Raw genomic sequence first — 13,977 nt, forward strand, 5'->3', positions numbered from 1 at the left:
CCGTTGCATATCACCTGGTGGAACGTGACACCATCTACATGAAGCCAAGTTAAGAATGCTGGCTGGGTCTCTGCTTCTACCAGCGTCTGTAGCTGGGGAGTTTGGGGCGAGCTGGAGATCAATGGAGTCAGTGGCTTTAGCCAAGTCAAAAAGAAGAAAGAAATGGCTAAAGAAATGCCTTTTCTGTTGAGGAGAGGCAAATTAGATTCTAAATTGTCAGACTCAATTCTCTCTTCTTTGCATGCTCGCCAATCGCCGCCGGGAGCCCTTCGGTTGAGATTTGCATCGAAGCAAAGCTGTCTCTTTCTCTATGGCTGGGATGGGCGCACCAGGAAGAGGTGGCTGGGAGGAGCCAGAGCCCATGTCGGGCTCGGTATGTTAGGCATTGACATTGTGATCACATACAACAGTTTATATTATTGTTCCGTGGTGCATTCATAGGACAGTCCATTGTTGTCGTTGCCGTAATTTAGAAAGAACAATAAACTTTGGAGTCATGACAAACCGTCGATTATACCTTTCGGCATAATGATGCCAGTTATTCATAACATTCATAACATCATAACATTCATCAGGAATCCGTGACGTGTGTATGACAGGAACACAGATTATGTAAACGGCACATGTGATCTCAGTTCGGTGGAATTCAACAATGCCATGTTTCACATTAGTCATTCCAAGAGACCAGATTCAAAAAGTGAATCAATAACAACCGTGGGGCGTTGTTAGGATCTGAGGACATTCTGGGCTCGGCCTGGATCTCTGGGGATGCTCCTCCAGAATGTTCTTTGATCAACCAGCTCTTTGATGCACTCTGGCCCCTTATTTACCTTCAAAGTACATGACTTTATTATTCTAGTAGATCTGCTGCTTGAATGACTCACAGAGCAACCCGAACCATGCTCCCATTTCTGGTCAACAGATGACAAATGACAGATGAATAGATCCAGGCCGATTTCTTCTATATTTGTTTAAAAAAATTATTCAAATTTTCTTTGATCCTGGGCTCTCATAAAGCATTCTGGACTTTGACCTCGGGTGTGCAAGGCTAGCCCCGCCCATGACGACAATCCTCACGGTAGAAAGCATCACTACCCAATGCTAATTGCATTTTTTTTTTTTTTTTTTTTTTTTGTCAATGTAAATGTGGACTTTAAGCAGGGCGGCATTTGCATTTTCCCATGCAAATAACTTTGCATTCACGGTTTCGGATGTTTGGGCGAGGTGCAGGCTCTTCCTGCTCCTTTTGTTCCATTCAAACGAGGATGCAAAACCCTCTGCAGGCCCAGCTGTAGCTAAGGGTGACACCCCTTTGTCGGTTAGGGGCTGTGCCTGGCAACAACAGACAACAGACAACACATGTAAACCTAGTGGCTCCGCAAAGTACAGGAGACAAGTATGGCACACACCACACACCACTCTCTGTCTTTTTTTTCCAAGCGAAATATATTTTTGATCTTTGGTCCTCATCTCTTTTAATAAGCAGTTTTACTTCATCAATTCAGCAAGCTTTCAAAGGGGTGACTGGGGTTTAGCAGTGGTACGAACATGTGTCTACAGATAAGATAGACAATGGGATTCTAAATAATGATAATATCCAACCAATAAATAGTGAGTGAAATTAAAAACTATCATGCAGGTGGTTTTTAATATCACGTGTATATGTACGCGTGTATATATGTATGTACGTGCAGATAGGTATGTGTGTGTGTGTGTGTGTGTGTGTGTGTGTGTGTGTGTGTGTGTGTATGTGTGTGTGTGTGTGTGTGTGTGTGTGTGTGTGTGTGTGTGTGTGTGTGTGTGTGTACTTGATCACTTGGCCACTTTTTCTTTTTGTTTACATTGCATTTCTGGAACTTAGCCACTTTCTAATTTACAATTTATACTTTACATTATAATTGATTCATTTATACTGTTTATACAGTCTATTTTGTTTGCCCTATTTTTTTATTTGCATTTTTGTTTAGCATTTTCCCTTAGCGTCTACTTTTGTCGTATTAGTACTTTGTATTCATATTGTATTTTATTTACTTTTATCCTGTGTTTTTACTACTACTACTACTGCTGGGCTATTGCAACAAACTAATTTCTCCTATGGGGGGAATTAACAACGTCGTATCGTATCGCAGGTAACATACACACGTTTTCTGCAGCAGTCTTATATCTCGGAATAGGGTCGGATCCCGACACAAATCACAATTTCCACACTCTTGCACTGGATGAGCACACACACACTTTAACGAAGCTCCACGTTTACATGAACTGCGTGTAAAGTGACTCGTCGGAGAGGAGACCCGAGAACAAAGTCAATTCTTTTCGAAAGATTTGAACCCAAACAGCACAAACCGCGGCGCCACCCCTCCAATGCTCCAGCGGCCCTGATATTTTAATTTGGCACGGCTCCCATCTCCCCTGCTCCTCCATCTGCCGCACGAAATCCCAGCCCAGATGGGGCCGACGCGTCATCTATAGGAAATATAATGACAGCCTTGTTAACTAATCATATGGGCTGCAGAGGTGGAGCGGCAGCAGGCCCAGACAATAAGCTCTGGGCCTGAGAAGGCTTGGGGTTGGGTCGGGGGGGGGGGGGTCGGGGTGGGGTTGGGGGGGGTCGGGGGTTGGGGGGGGGTCGGGGGTTGGGGGGGGGTCGGGGGGGGGGGCCGACAGAGTTAAGCAGGCCTACCTTACAAAGACTGGACGGGTCCATGGGGAGTGAAAGGGCCTGTGGTCGTGTGTCTTAAGTGCTAGGCCGTTAGTTCTCTCTGGCAGGTGGCCTGAGATACTCATTCTGCTATATGTGCGCCGTGTGTGGGAGGAACAGCCAGGAGGAGAGAAAACGCCACTTGTTGTGCGCTTTCAATATAAACTGAAATAATATGGTGCTCAGATAGGTGTGCAGCTCCTCATAATCCCTTGAATATAACCGAGGGTTTCTCCTCTTCGGGAAGTGGCAACAACACTGTCTGCGTGTGTGTGCATGTGCGTGTGTGTGTGTGTGTGTGTGTGCGTGTGTGTGTGTGTGTGTGTGTGTGTGTGTGTGTGTGTGTGTGTATGTGTGTGTGTATGTGCGCTCATGTACCCTGCGTGTGGATGCAGATCTTGGCTGCAATTGCATCAGTGGGAATTCCATCCTAGCAACCAACTCCCTGTGACTAGCATCTACAGAACATAGAGAGAGAGAGAGAGAGAGAGAGAGAGAGAGAGAGAGAGAGAGAGAGAGAGAGAGAGAGAGAGAGAGAGAGAGAGAAAGACCGAGAGCGCGCGAGAGAGAGAGAGAGAGAGAGAGAGAGAAAGACAGAGCGTGCGAGAGCGAGAGAGGGGAGAGACAGAGGAAAACATTTGCACTCAATAATTACTTCTTGAGATATGAAAAGTATAAGTATAGGAAAGAAAAAATATTTAGAACAGAACCAAATTGAAAAGTGTATAGTGCTCACGTGATCTGGAAGTTGTTTGTGGTGCTACAAAAACACTAGAAGTTGGTTCCAGATGTGTGGTGATTGATTCTTGACCAATCATGTGTCTGCAAAGCCAGTAAACAGGGTATGAGAAATGAGAAATGGGTATGAGACAACTTATGTGATAAAAACAGGAAGGCCTACGTTGTTAACTATGTCAAAATAGCTATTTCAAAACACTGTTTCAATAAATATCTATAAGTAACGATTATATGTTATTGCCCTCATCTCACTATTTATCCTTAATCAATCAACTCTTAAGTCGAGCTAATTCAATCTCTTGGGAAGAGGCGGGAAAGACAAAGCTGCACACAACATGTAAACTCCGGGCACTCACACGTTTGTTTATTCGTCACAAATTGAATCCCAAATTGACTTTCCAAATGTTATGAAAACGAGCGCCACACGTCATCTCTAGAGCCTGCAGGCCCGTGCGCCTGCAGGCTGTACCGCTCTGGACGGCGCTGGTTTTGCTGAACGGGGGTTATTCCCTTCAATGAGGGAGTAAGAGGAACGGTGCGATCTGCTACTCAGCTCATCTGAGGCTTTCCCCGCCCTTACTCGTCCTGATAACCGCTCATCACGCTGGGAACTACGGCGGGTAGTACGACGCCCTGCCGCACGGCCGCCTGTGAGCCAGGGGAGCAGCAGGGGAGAGCCTTCAGCGTTTGCTTTTGTGTAAAATGCCGGCGTGGCGCATCTTGTTGATGTAAAAACACGCTTAGTGACAGTATAAACAAACTACTTCAACGTCCGAGTCTCGCCTCTTTGCTGGATGTGACTGCTGATAAATCGTGCAGTACACACATTATGGTACATCGTCTTGTGTGTTCACGTTACAAATGTGGATGCACAACATGAAGTCGTTTTTTTTGGAGAAATGAACTTTAAACATGCATGTTGACTGTGACACGTTTCTCAAACAAAACACAACACCTCAAACACTCTTCAAACACTCTTGTTTGTTGACCAAACACGTATTCAACATATGACAAAATTAAAATAACTGAAAGTCAATAATAATAAAAAAATATTATAATAATGAGCCAATAAATAGTAGTTATGGCATGCTTAAAACTTTAATATCTCAATATTTTATATCTCAGTCAGCATTTGCCCCGTAAGGTTGCAATTTTGCTAGATGTTTAAAATGTTGCACATCTTTGCACATAGTCCCATCTATATCTAAATTAACTTACTTTCATGATAAACAAATAAACACGACTGCCCTCATCCAATCAGCTTTCAGAATTAATTAGACAGGTTTAGCTACGGCTGATCATCATGAGGGTTTGTGTTCATAAGCAGCAATGTGCCTAAAGCTACCGCGGACATGTCAAACGTAACATCAATCAGCAATGTGGGGCGCGCCTTTAAATAAAGGAGAGGCATCAGGCGTTATCAGGCCTCTCCTTTATCCTGTCATCTAGATAGATAGACTTAACTTATTGAACATCCCCATAAGGCTCTAACCATCGCGTCGCATCATGAGATTCAAACACGATTCTTAACACTTTTGTTACATTGGCAATATCACATTCTTAAGTTCAGCTTTTCAGCATCAATCACACCAAGTCAGCAAATCAGGTTCACAGTTAGCTCAACATGTGTCTGACCTGCTTATGAGTATGAGTTACTACCCCCCCCCCCAAAAAAAATAAAATAAACCATGCCCCATCATTTTCTCGTGCCCTTTTCCTGTGACTCAGTATATTGATCAAACAACTTGCGTTGGAAGAAGGCTTGAAGTGATCGTTCCGTGAGCCCAGCGCAGCCTCAATGATCTCATTCTTTACAATGGCCTCCATTGTAATGTTGTAATGTCGTAATATTGTTCATATTGTTTCAGCGGCTTTATTTGCCAGAGGGAGTAATAGTTAACACCATGAGCAATATATGTACAAAGGTACGTGCAAAGGCTGACCAGCCGGTCGGAGCACACACGTCTTTGTCATGACACCAACAGGTTGTTAGGGGCTGGGCACAATAAGAACTACAGACGCTCCCTCTGCTGGAGTCCTGAGGGTATGCCACTCTATGGCCTGTGGTGTATTTTTTTTTATATATAAAACTGATTTGTCTAAATCCATGATATGAATGGATTTGGTGAGAGACACAACAAGCAACCAGTATTCACGACGTCACCTGGTCAAAGCGCGATGGTCTGAACCGGCGCTCCGTCCCGACCCAGAGCCGCAGTGAGAGTGAGTTGTTCCACGGCGTACGTACGGCGGAGCTCCGGTCAGTGGCAGCTCATCCGACCACGTGGAACGGGGGCTGTGGTTCTGTTAGAGGTTCTGTTATTTGTGTCATAACGGTCATAACAATATCTCTTAGTGCTGTGGACGGTGTAGTAACAGGGTAGGATCAACATCAACTCTAACTAATACTAACTAACACTGGACAGTATCAAATAAAGTCGTCCAGAGGTTGCCTGTTGGCCATCACCTGCTGCCTGCTGGGCTAATAATTAAAAACTAGACAAAACAAAGACAACTTAGTTTTACTTGACAAATGTTGAGTTAAACTAAACAAACTACAGTTGTTAATTGCAAGAACACATTCAGAACCTTTCTGCCAAAGCAAATATAATAAAGTCCCGACAGCCTCCCTCTGGTTACAGTGGGATTAAACCATAACGTCCCCGCCCAGTGCTCCGTCTCACATGGGCTCTGAGTGATGGATGAAGGCATCTCCACCATTAAGTACCTGGCAGCCACATCAGCTAGCCATGTTGAGGCTGGCAGTCAGACAGCTGGACAGCCCACCCTTGTCTTTACGTTAGGGGGTCCGTCGTGGGCCCCCAGGTGCCAGGGGCCAGGGGCCCTCCTCCTGTGGGACACTGGCTCTCCACGCACCCTCCACGCTGCTATTACAACAGCTCGGGAACGCTAGCCTGAAGCTGCTGCCCATAAAGCCTGTTTGCGGTGGTGGCTATGGCCTCAGCCCGGGGGGGGGTTAGTGAGCTGCGGGCTGTTGGTTCACTCTTTAAGGCGGGCGGGCCCCCGTGTTTGTTCCTAAGATTTAATGCATCTTTCACTCCGCCTTTAAGTGCATAGGGTGATATAGGCTAACGGTTTCACAAGAAGTGGCTGTTGGGGTTTGATGTTTGCACAACGGAGTAACGGGCGTCTTTGCACACAGACAGACTGGCTACGCTCTTACAGGGCTTTAAGTCAACCTCCAAAACATCGCCTCTATTTTGGAAGAATGTAGCAGCACTGGAATGGGAGTTCATATGTGAGTAGTAATGTTTTTTTGGTCACTGTTTAGTATTTAATCGTGAGTTGATTTGCAATAATGTGGGGGGGGGGTGGCACACATTTTTGTGTGCCACATTGTGTGCGACTTGACTTGAGGACAAATACCGTGTTCACTAGCATAGGGTGTGGTATATCTATGTTGATTTAAGATTTTCGCCCACCAAAAATTCACATTTTGCATTCTGGTAGCTGTAAGAATGTATTTTTGTTATAAAGCGCGTGTGCGTGCACGCAGGCTTTTACAGAATCAATATGTACACATAGAAAAACACACAATGCTATCTGTCAAACATGTCCCTCACTGAACTGTCTTGTAGCCGTGTACATAGTATTGTAACGTTAAAACGAACTATTACCTTCCATTATTCTCACGATAATCTGACCCTGCTGCCCTCTAGCGGTAGGTTTCTCTAGCTGCCCACATTGCTCCCCTCATGTAGAATACCTTGCTTCATTAGCCCTGACTGATTGCATTCTGTTCCATCTACCACGTGCTTTGCCTTTCAATATTGTAACAAAAAATTTAAATTATCAAATATATTTACCACAACAATACATTTCATCAACGCATTGTCGTGTTTATCTTTTCGTTTCTTTTCTTCACCTCTTTCGCTCTCCAGTTTGCCTCAACTGTGTACTTGGATGGATGTTGTGGTCGTTACCAGTACGTGGTCGTTCACACAGACCAGCGTCACCGACCTCACGACGGAAGGGTCGGCCCCCTTCTCCAGCAGGCTCGTTCCTGATTGGACCCCCGTACCGAACTGGAATCTCCGCAGGCTCGTCTCTGATTGGCCCGGCGGGCGCGGACGGGGGGTCGACGCGACCGTCTCCCAGTGGCTCCGCTGCTTGCTTTGGGAGGCGACGCCGCGGCGTGGCCCGAAACAAAATGTACCATGGATGAAGAAGACACAGCCCAAAGTTGGGAGGAAGCCGCTGACAGTGGGGTAGGGAACCGCACAAACCACACCCGGGGACCGAAACGGTCGCTTCGTGTTACGCCCGCGGGGAAATGCGTTGTTTGGGACGTGTAAGGATAAAGTGTGAAGTGTTAACGCGTCTGGCGGCCGCCGAGAGCCACACGAGCTGCGGGAGGCTAACGCGGAGCTAGCGCGGAGCTAGCGCGAAGCTAGCGCAAGGTTTACGACGAGTGAAGCGTTCGCTGGTGTTTCTCCTAATGTTCTGTCCTGTTGCCGTCTAGACCGACTACTACTTCCCCCCCCAACATGATTCGGTTGACAAATCATTTAATTATAATTATAATCAGGGCGCGTTGAGTTGGTTACGGGCGCGATTTTTTTTGGCGATGCTCTCTCGGGGCTAGTTAGCGTGCCAGCTAAAGTAAAGTTAAGAGTTGTGCTCCCGGGCCGGGCTCTGGGGGAGAGAGAAGGTAAAGGTGGACACTAAGCTGGGCACTTGGGTCGACCACTGTGGAGGTGGTCGTTCGCCCTACTAGCTGCCATCACACACACCCCACACACACCCACACAGGAACGTTTAACAAGTGAATGGCTCCAGTCCGAGCTAACGGGCTAGCAGCGGTAGCTCGCCTCCTCGATTCATGTTACGAGGCTAGCCATTTTTAGCTACCAGCCATTAAACGCTATCTCCACATCATGTGTGACAGGTTGTAACTTCTTGTGTCAGCCCAGTTAATGTTGGTAAAAATAAAAAAAAATCTGTGAACGTGCTAAGCTGTTTTTGGTTTTGTTCAACATTCTTGTGTATATATATATATATATATATAATATGATTTCGTTTCCAATGACTGGTAGTGTCTGTTCCTTGGCTTGGCATGGGCTATAGAGACGTATAAATAGCTTGTAACTGTACCTACGTTTCCCATCAGGCTCTCACTTGCTACTTTAAAACTGCTTTCACGACACACACACACTTATGAGCATTATTTTTGTTGTTTGTTTTCTCTTCCCAGGAAATGGAAAGGAGATTGGAAGAGAAGCTAAGGATCAGCCAAAGAGAAAAGTGAGGGCTCCGGCATACCGGCAACTCGTTCGATCCAGTGGCTTTCGTAGGAAGGAACCCATTCAGTCGTTGTTCAATAAACAAACCACACTTTCTGACCTACCCCCCTACAGGGTGTCGAGTAATAGTTCTGCACGGTCGCCGCTGAGGACGGCCATCGTGATCCAGGACGACTCCCTGCCCGCCGCGCCCCCGCCCCAGATCCGCATCTTGAAGCGGCCTTCCGCCAACGGCTCCCTGGGCTCTCCGGGGAGCCAGAACCGGCCCACGCCGCAGGTGAAGTCTCTGGCCCAGCGCGAGGCGGAGTACGCGGAGGCCAGGAAGAGGATCCTGGGCAGTGCCAGCCCAGAGGAGTCGCCTCAGGAGAAGCCCAACACAGACAGGTACCAATGTCGTCGTCGTTGACTGGCAAGCTTTTGCCCGTAACGCTGAAAAATATCTCGCCCGTACCGGTCTGTCTGTTCAGGCCGAAAAACAACATTTTGGGTACTGCCTGATTCCAAGTACGATGTGTGCGTGCTTTGAACAATAATGCAATTTCCAAGGAGTACTAAATGCTAAATAGTTTACACAATAGTGATAGTGCTGACTTTGAAGACTGTGTGTGTGTTTGTGTGTGTGTGTGTGTGTGTGTGTGTGTGTGTGTGTGTAATACTGAAAGTGAAACCATAAGTAAGCCTATATACCAGAAAATACTGTCTGGTTAAAGCCAGTGCCGACCAGTGAAGCCAACATTTGTTACACCTTAGTGTGTCTTTTGTGACCACGGTTCATCTCAAAGCTTTTGTAACAAAATGTTCCATTTGTGCATTTCCGTCCTTTTTGGTTAGTGGTTTCCATGGCAATTTGCAAAGTATTTCAAGGCTGTTTTTTGGGTGCCAGTGCCGTTAGAAAGCACTAAAAATAAGGAAATAATATTCAGCACAAGTACAGTACAGTGACTGCGCCACAGGTTGGCCGTGCCTTATCGAATGCCAATGGAGCGCGATCGATGCGTCCATTGAGTGTCAGACTCTAGTTATACTTGCCTTGCATGGGACCCTGCAAATAACAACTTAATAACTTGGTCACTAGGTTATGGTGGAACGCAAACAATAGGTTCACCTACTTCCTGAATTCTCAAAAGGATCTAGGAAAATATTCCAATGATCCACATGGATGTCCTTGGTTTAACAGACATGTTTAACCAGTTTGGAATTCCTCAAACGATGCCCTGAGTTTTGGTGGACTTCAAATATGGCCGGTCTGTGCTCTGTGTTTGTTAGAGGACCCCTCCATTCCTCTGGTGTACCGCTGTGATTGGTACCTGTTCATTGATGTCTATGCACTGCCAATCGGAGTAAAGACTTTCTATGATGAGCAACGAGGGAGTGTAGAAAATATGTAGTGTCACGCAAAACATAACTGATGAAAGACTTTGTCTTTATGGATTTAAACACTTGTGCTTTTGAAACGGTCCCCGAGTGACATGGCTAATAATGTTAGTACACCTAGGAATAATCAGTGTGTATATATATTTTTCTCTCTTCATAAAAGGTCTGGGCGTGTCACCGCCACGTCACCCTCCACCGAGACCCGATCCAACAACAACAACGCGGTGCGGCAGCCCGCCGGCCCCGACGGGACCCAGGGCTTCCGGCAGCACAGATAATCACCCAGCCGAGGGAGGAGGCCCCCGACACGGGACAGTGGCCCCCCCCCCGCTCCTCGGAGCGACGGAAACCCTCCAATCCAAGAGGACCTCCCGCTGTGGGCCGGGGTTGGCGGCGGGCGCCCCCACACCGCACTGCTTCGCCGCAACACTTTTTTTTTGCTGCCGCTATGGGCGGGGTTAGGAGTGACGCAAAGTACACGTTGACATTCATGACGAAAAAGGAAGAGACGCCCGCTTCCTCCCCGGCTCCAGGCGGTCGGACACTGTGATTAAAAGACCATCTTCAGGACCCACTGTGATGATCCATTAAGAGCCCCCAGTTCACCAAGCAGGTCTTACCAGCCCCCCTCCCAGTCCCCCCGCCCAGTCTCCCCCCCCAGCCTTGTACCTCCCCCCCCCCCCATCCCGCCCAGTCTCCCCACCCAGCCCTGTACCCCCCCCCTCAGCCCTGTACCTCCCATCCCAGCCCTGTACCTCCCCCCCTCCCCCCACCCAACCCTGTACCTCTCTCCACCCAGCCCTGTACCTCTCTCCACCCAGCCCTGTACCTCTCTCCACCCAGCCCTGTACCTCCCCCCACCCAGCCCTGTACCTCCCCCCCTCCCCCCACCCAACCCTGTACTTCCCCCCTCTCCCCATGTCGTCCTGGGACTCCCGCAGGGTGCCTATGGTGTCTCTGTTCCCGACGGATTGCAGCCATGCCAGCCTCTGTGATGGAGGCTCAGGAATGAAGCCTACGGGAAGGGGGGGGGGTGTGGGTCACAAGAAGACCTCAATAAGCCGGATTCGTCCGGACCAGGTGGTCCACAGCAATAACACCTGATCCTAGCCCAGCCCCTTGCTGTTTTGTTTTATATTCATCCGATATCGTTGCGTCGTTTTAATTTTGTTTTAAATTACTTGTACATTGCCCTTTTGTTTAAAACAAAAACGAGGGCAGTTCGGTGAGAAATATATTATTTATGTTTTGTATGCAGCAGCTTTCTACCTGTGCTTTTTCAGCTTATTTTCCCTCTGGATATTTCCTTATTTCGAGCTTGAAATTCAAACTGATCTAACCGACTCCTGGCCGGCCTAATAGCCCTCGGTCCATTTGAATACAGAATTTTAATGTCATGACCAAATCCCCATTTTAATTCAGACAACCTTACTGAACAGGATTATTATTTTTTTTAAAGTGCATTCACTTGTGTCCGGATCGGGGAATTGTGTTTGGTTTTAGAGAGCGATACCTCATGAAGCAGACCTGCTACGCTGTATGCCAGCCTGTTCTCCACTGACTCAGGTCCCAGCGAGAGACGGAATGAATGGATTGGACTGGATTGTAATTTCTTTTTCCTTTCACCTCAACTGGGTCTTGAGTGTGCAAGCAGTATGTGTCCGTAGTAAAAAGGGCGATCTGGCACAATACTCGACTATGCTCTGCAAGATGCGCAATGTGACGGTTGTCACAGTTTATGTGGTTTGACATTCAAATGTCCAGAGATGCTCCAAGTATCACAGTGAACCCCGACCTCATTCAGGTGTGCTCTGGGTTTCACTGAGTTGGACGAGGGTTTCCCCCAACGGTCCCAACACGATGGGGCGGGAGGATGGAGTATGCAGAGAAGATATGTACAGAATAGAAAGACATCTGTCCAACAGCTGGTGTGTCCTACGTGGTGTCCTTGGCTTGATCACACACACTCACAGATCACAGGTAATTTCTCAGGCTAGCACATCCCCCTGTGCCAGACTACAGCGAACGGCGGTGAGGTCTGAGTGGGCCTGCTGTAGTGCAACCCTGCTTCATGTTTGTGTGAGTTACAAAGAGTGTCAAACTGAATGTTAGGACGGTTTTAACTAATGCTATGCTATGGTGTTTTTCCCTCTGAAGCCCAGCTCAACGTTCATGGCTTGATGTGTTGGATTCTCGGTTCGAAGATAAACTGCCTGTAAATACAGATTTAATAAATCATTTTCAAAAAAATCTGTTCTGTATTTTCTCTCTGCTTGGGACAGGTGATCATTAATATGAAATGCAATAAAAGGAAATCAACCATAATGTGAGTGACACTTGTTTTTATAATGGTCCATGTCGTCACAAAAATAATTTCCCGTTCATAACGGGTCATTTGCACAAGCACAAGCTTCTGCTCACATTGCTCATCAGTTATTTATAGCAGATGACTTCAACTACCAGCTTGCTCAATATTTGTATATTTGACACTAATATGAAGGGAAATGTCTACCCACTGTGCTGAAATGGGAAATGACATTGGCACAACAATTTCAACCAAGCAGAAACTGGGTTAGGTGAAGTCACTTTGGATTGGTACTGACCTACACTAACACTGTCATTTTTTGTCAGGATGAAAGACTGTCGGGCCAAAAAAAAAAACATAAGGGGTAACACTTGTTTTTATCCAATCATGAAAAAAAAAAACATAAGGGTATGTTTTTTGTTCATGAGTGGAAAAAAACGACAGTGTAAAACGTTGGAACAGTCCCTCCCACTTGCTTCTGATTGGACAAGGTAGACACGGTGGCAGAGATGTGAATGAACGTACAGTAGCCTGCACTTTATGTACCGACATGTGTTAAATATTTTAATGATTCATTTCAATTTCTACAGCTATTATATTAAATTCATTACCAGGCAGTAGCAACGTAAAGCTGACATGGTTAAAAAACAAAAAACAAACAGGAATTATGGACGCGCGGACGCGCGTTTTAGAAGTGCGCTGTTTGACCTTGCTGGTATCCGTAGTAATTGATCGACTCACAAGAGGGGGCGACTAGCGGAACGGAGGCTCTGCAAGGGCGCATCATGGCTGGTGGCTCCTTCAAACCATGTCCCGTTGCCACAGTCTGTTATTTAAAGACTTACTGACACTAAGTGATGGCCTTGCCTGGTAAGTTTGCTACAGTCACGCTCCTTCTTTTCATTAAAGGCTGAATAAATTGCTTAGCTATTGGTTGTCAGTCAAAAGTATCCCATGCTTTATAAACACACCACATATGAATGACACGCACATGTCTGTTTAAAGTGTGTTTATTCAGTAGTAGGGCTGCCTGTACAGTTGTATATAAGATTGTCCGACATGGATATTAACCACTTAGTGATTGAGGATCCATTTCACATTCAACGATCAAAATGATACTATACTAACTAACTAACTAACTATAGAGTAAGTTAGATGAACAACAATGCATTTAGTTTAGGCAGATGAGGAAATTTAGGGCGTTTTTTTTTTTGTTGGAGATAGGCTTTTTCATCATTCAGTCGCAAATAATGTTTACTGTAATAATACCGGGGGTAATAATACATGTTGTTGCCTTCCCACAGTCACAACCCAACCTCAAGTTGCAACACAAAGCAGCTATCGAAAACCTGTCTTTAGTTAAATCATTAGTGCGGCAAACAGAACACTTGGATTATGTCATTATTGCTTGATAAACGTTGTCCTTGGGTTGGTCTGTGCAGCGATTATTAGCTCAATTGTTAATTATGTGGAAATATCCACAACGTTTTGGCTTGTGACCCAAACTTGAGGTCTGAAAGTAGTTTCAACCACTTCCTATGTGTGTTGTGCTTCTGCTTTCCCTCTCATCATTTAACCCTCCCAACAACCGTATT

At 46.3% G+C, this 13,977-nt stretch overlaps 2 protein-coding genes across 2 annotated transcripts in view; both read left to right on the forward strand.

Annotated features, from left to right (window-relative positions):
- The first annotated feature begins 7,557 nt into the window (after positions 1 to 7,557).
- szrd1 (SUZ RNA binding domain containing 1) lies at positions 7,558 to 11,116 on the forward strand. The gene is made up of 4 exons (XM_084473775.1): positions 7,558 to 7,668; positions 8,655 to 8,704; positions 8,818 to 9,087; positions 10,241 to 11,116. Exons 1-4 carry the CDS (start codon positions 7,618 to 7,620, stop codon positions 10,353 to 10,355), a joined length of 486 nt encoding a protein of 161 aa, XP_084329901.1. The 5' UTR covers positions 7,558 to 7,617; the 3' UTR covers positions 10,356 to 11,116.
- A 2,007-nt stretch (positions 11,117 to 13,123) lies between these two features.
- Positions 13,124 to 13,977, forward strand: part of atp13a2 (ATPase cation transporting 13A2) — a 29,864-nt gene continuing 29,010 nt past the window's right edge. The window contains exon 1 of the mRNA XM_084473767.1: positions 13,124 to 13,252. Within this exon, the coding sequence (XP_084329893.1) occupies positions 13,240 to 13,252 (13 nt within the window). The 5' untranslated portion in view covers positions 13,124 to 13,239. The remainder of the gene's footprint in view (positions 13,253 to 13,977) is intronic.

The sequence above is a fragment of the Micromesistius poutassou genome (genome assembly GCF_964030765.1).
Source record: "Micromesistius poutassou genome assembly, chromosome: 10".
In the NCBI taxonomy this organism is placed as follows: domain Eukaryota; kingdom Metazoa; phylum Chordata; class Actinopteri; order Gadiformes; family Gadidae; genus Micromesistius; species Micromesistius poutassou.

Coding starts and splice junctions, on each gene's coding strand:
- szrd1 (XM_084473775.1), top strand. CDS start 7,618: ATGGATGAAGAAGACACAGCCCAAAGTTGGGAGGAAGCCGCTGACAGT. Junction 7,669..8,654: donor AGGAAGCCGCTGACAGTGGG/GTAGGGAACCGC, acceptor TTCTCTTCCCAG/GAAATGGAAAGGAGATTGGA. Junction 8,705..8,817: donor AGGATCAGCCAAAGAGAAAA/GTGAGGGCTCCG, acceptor ACCCCCCTACAG/GGTGTCGAGTAATAGTTCTG.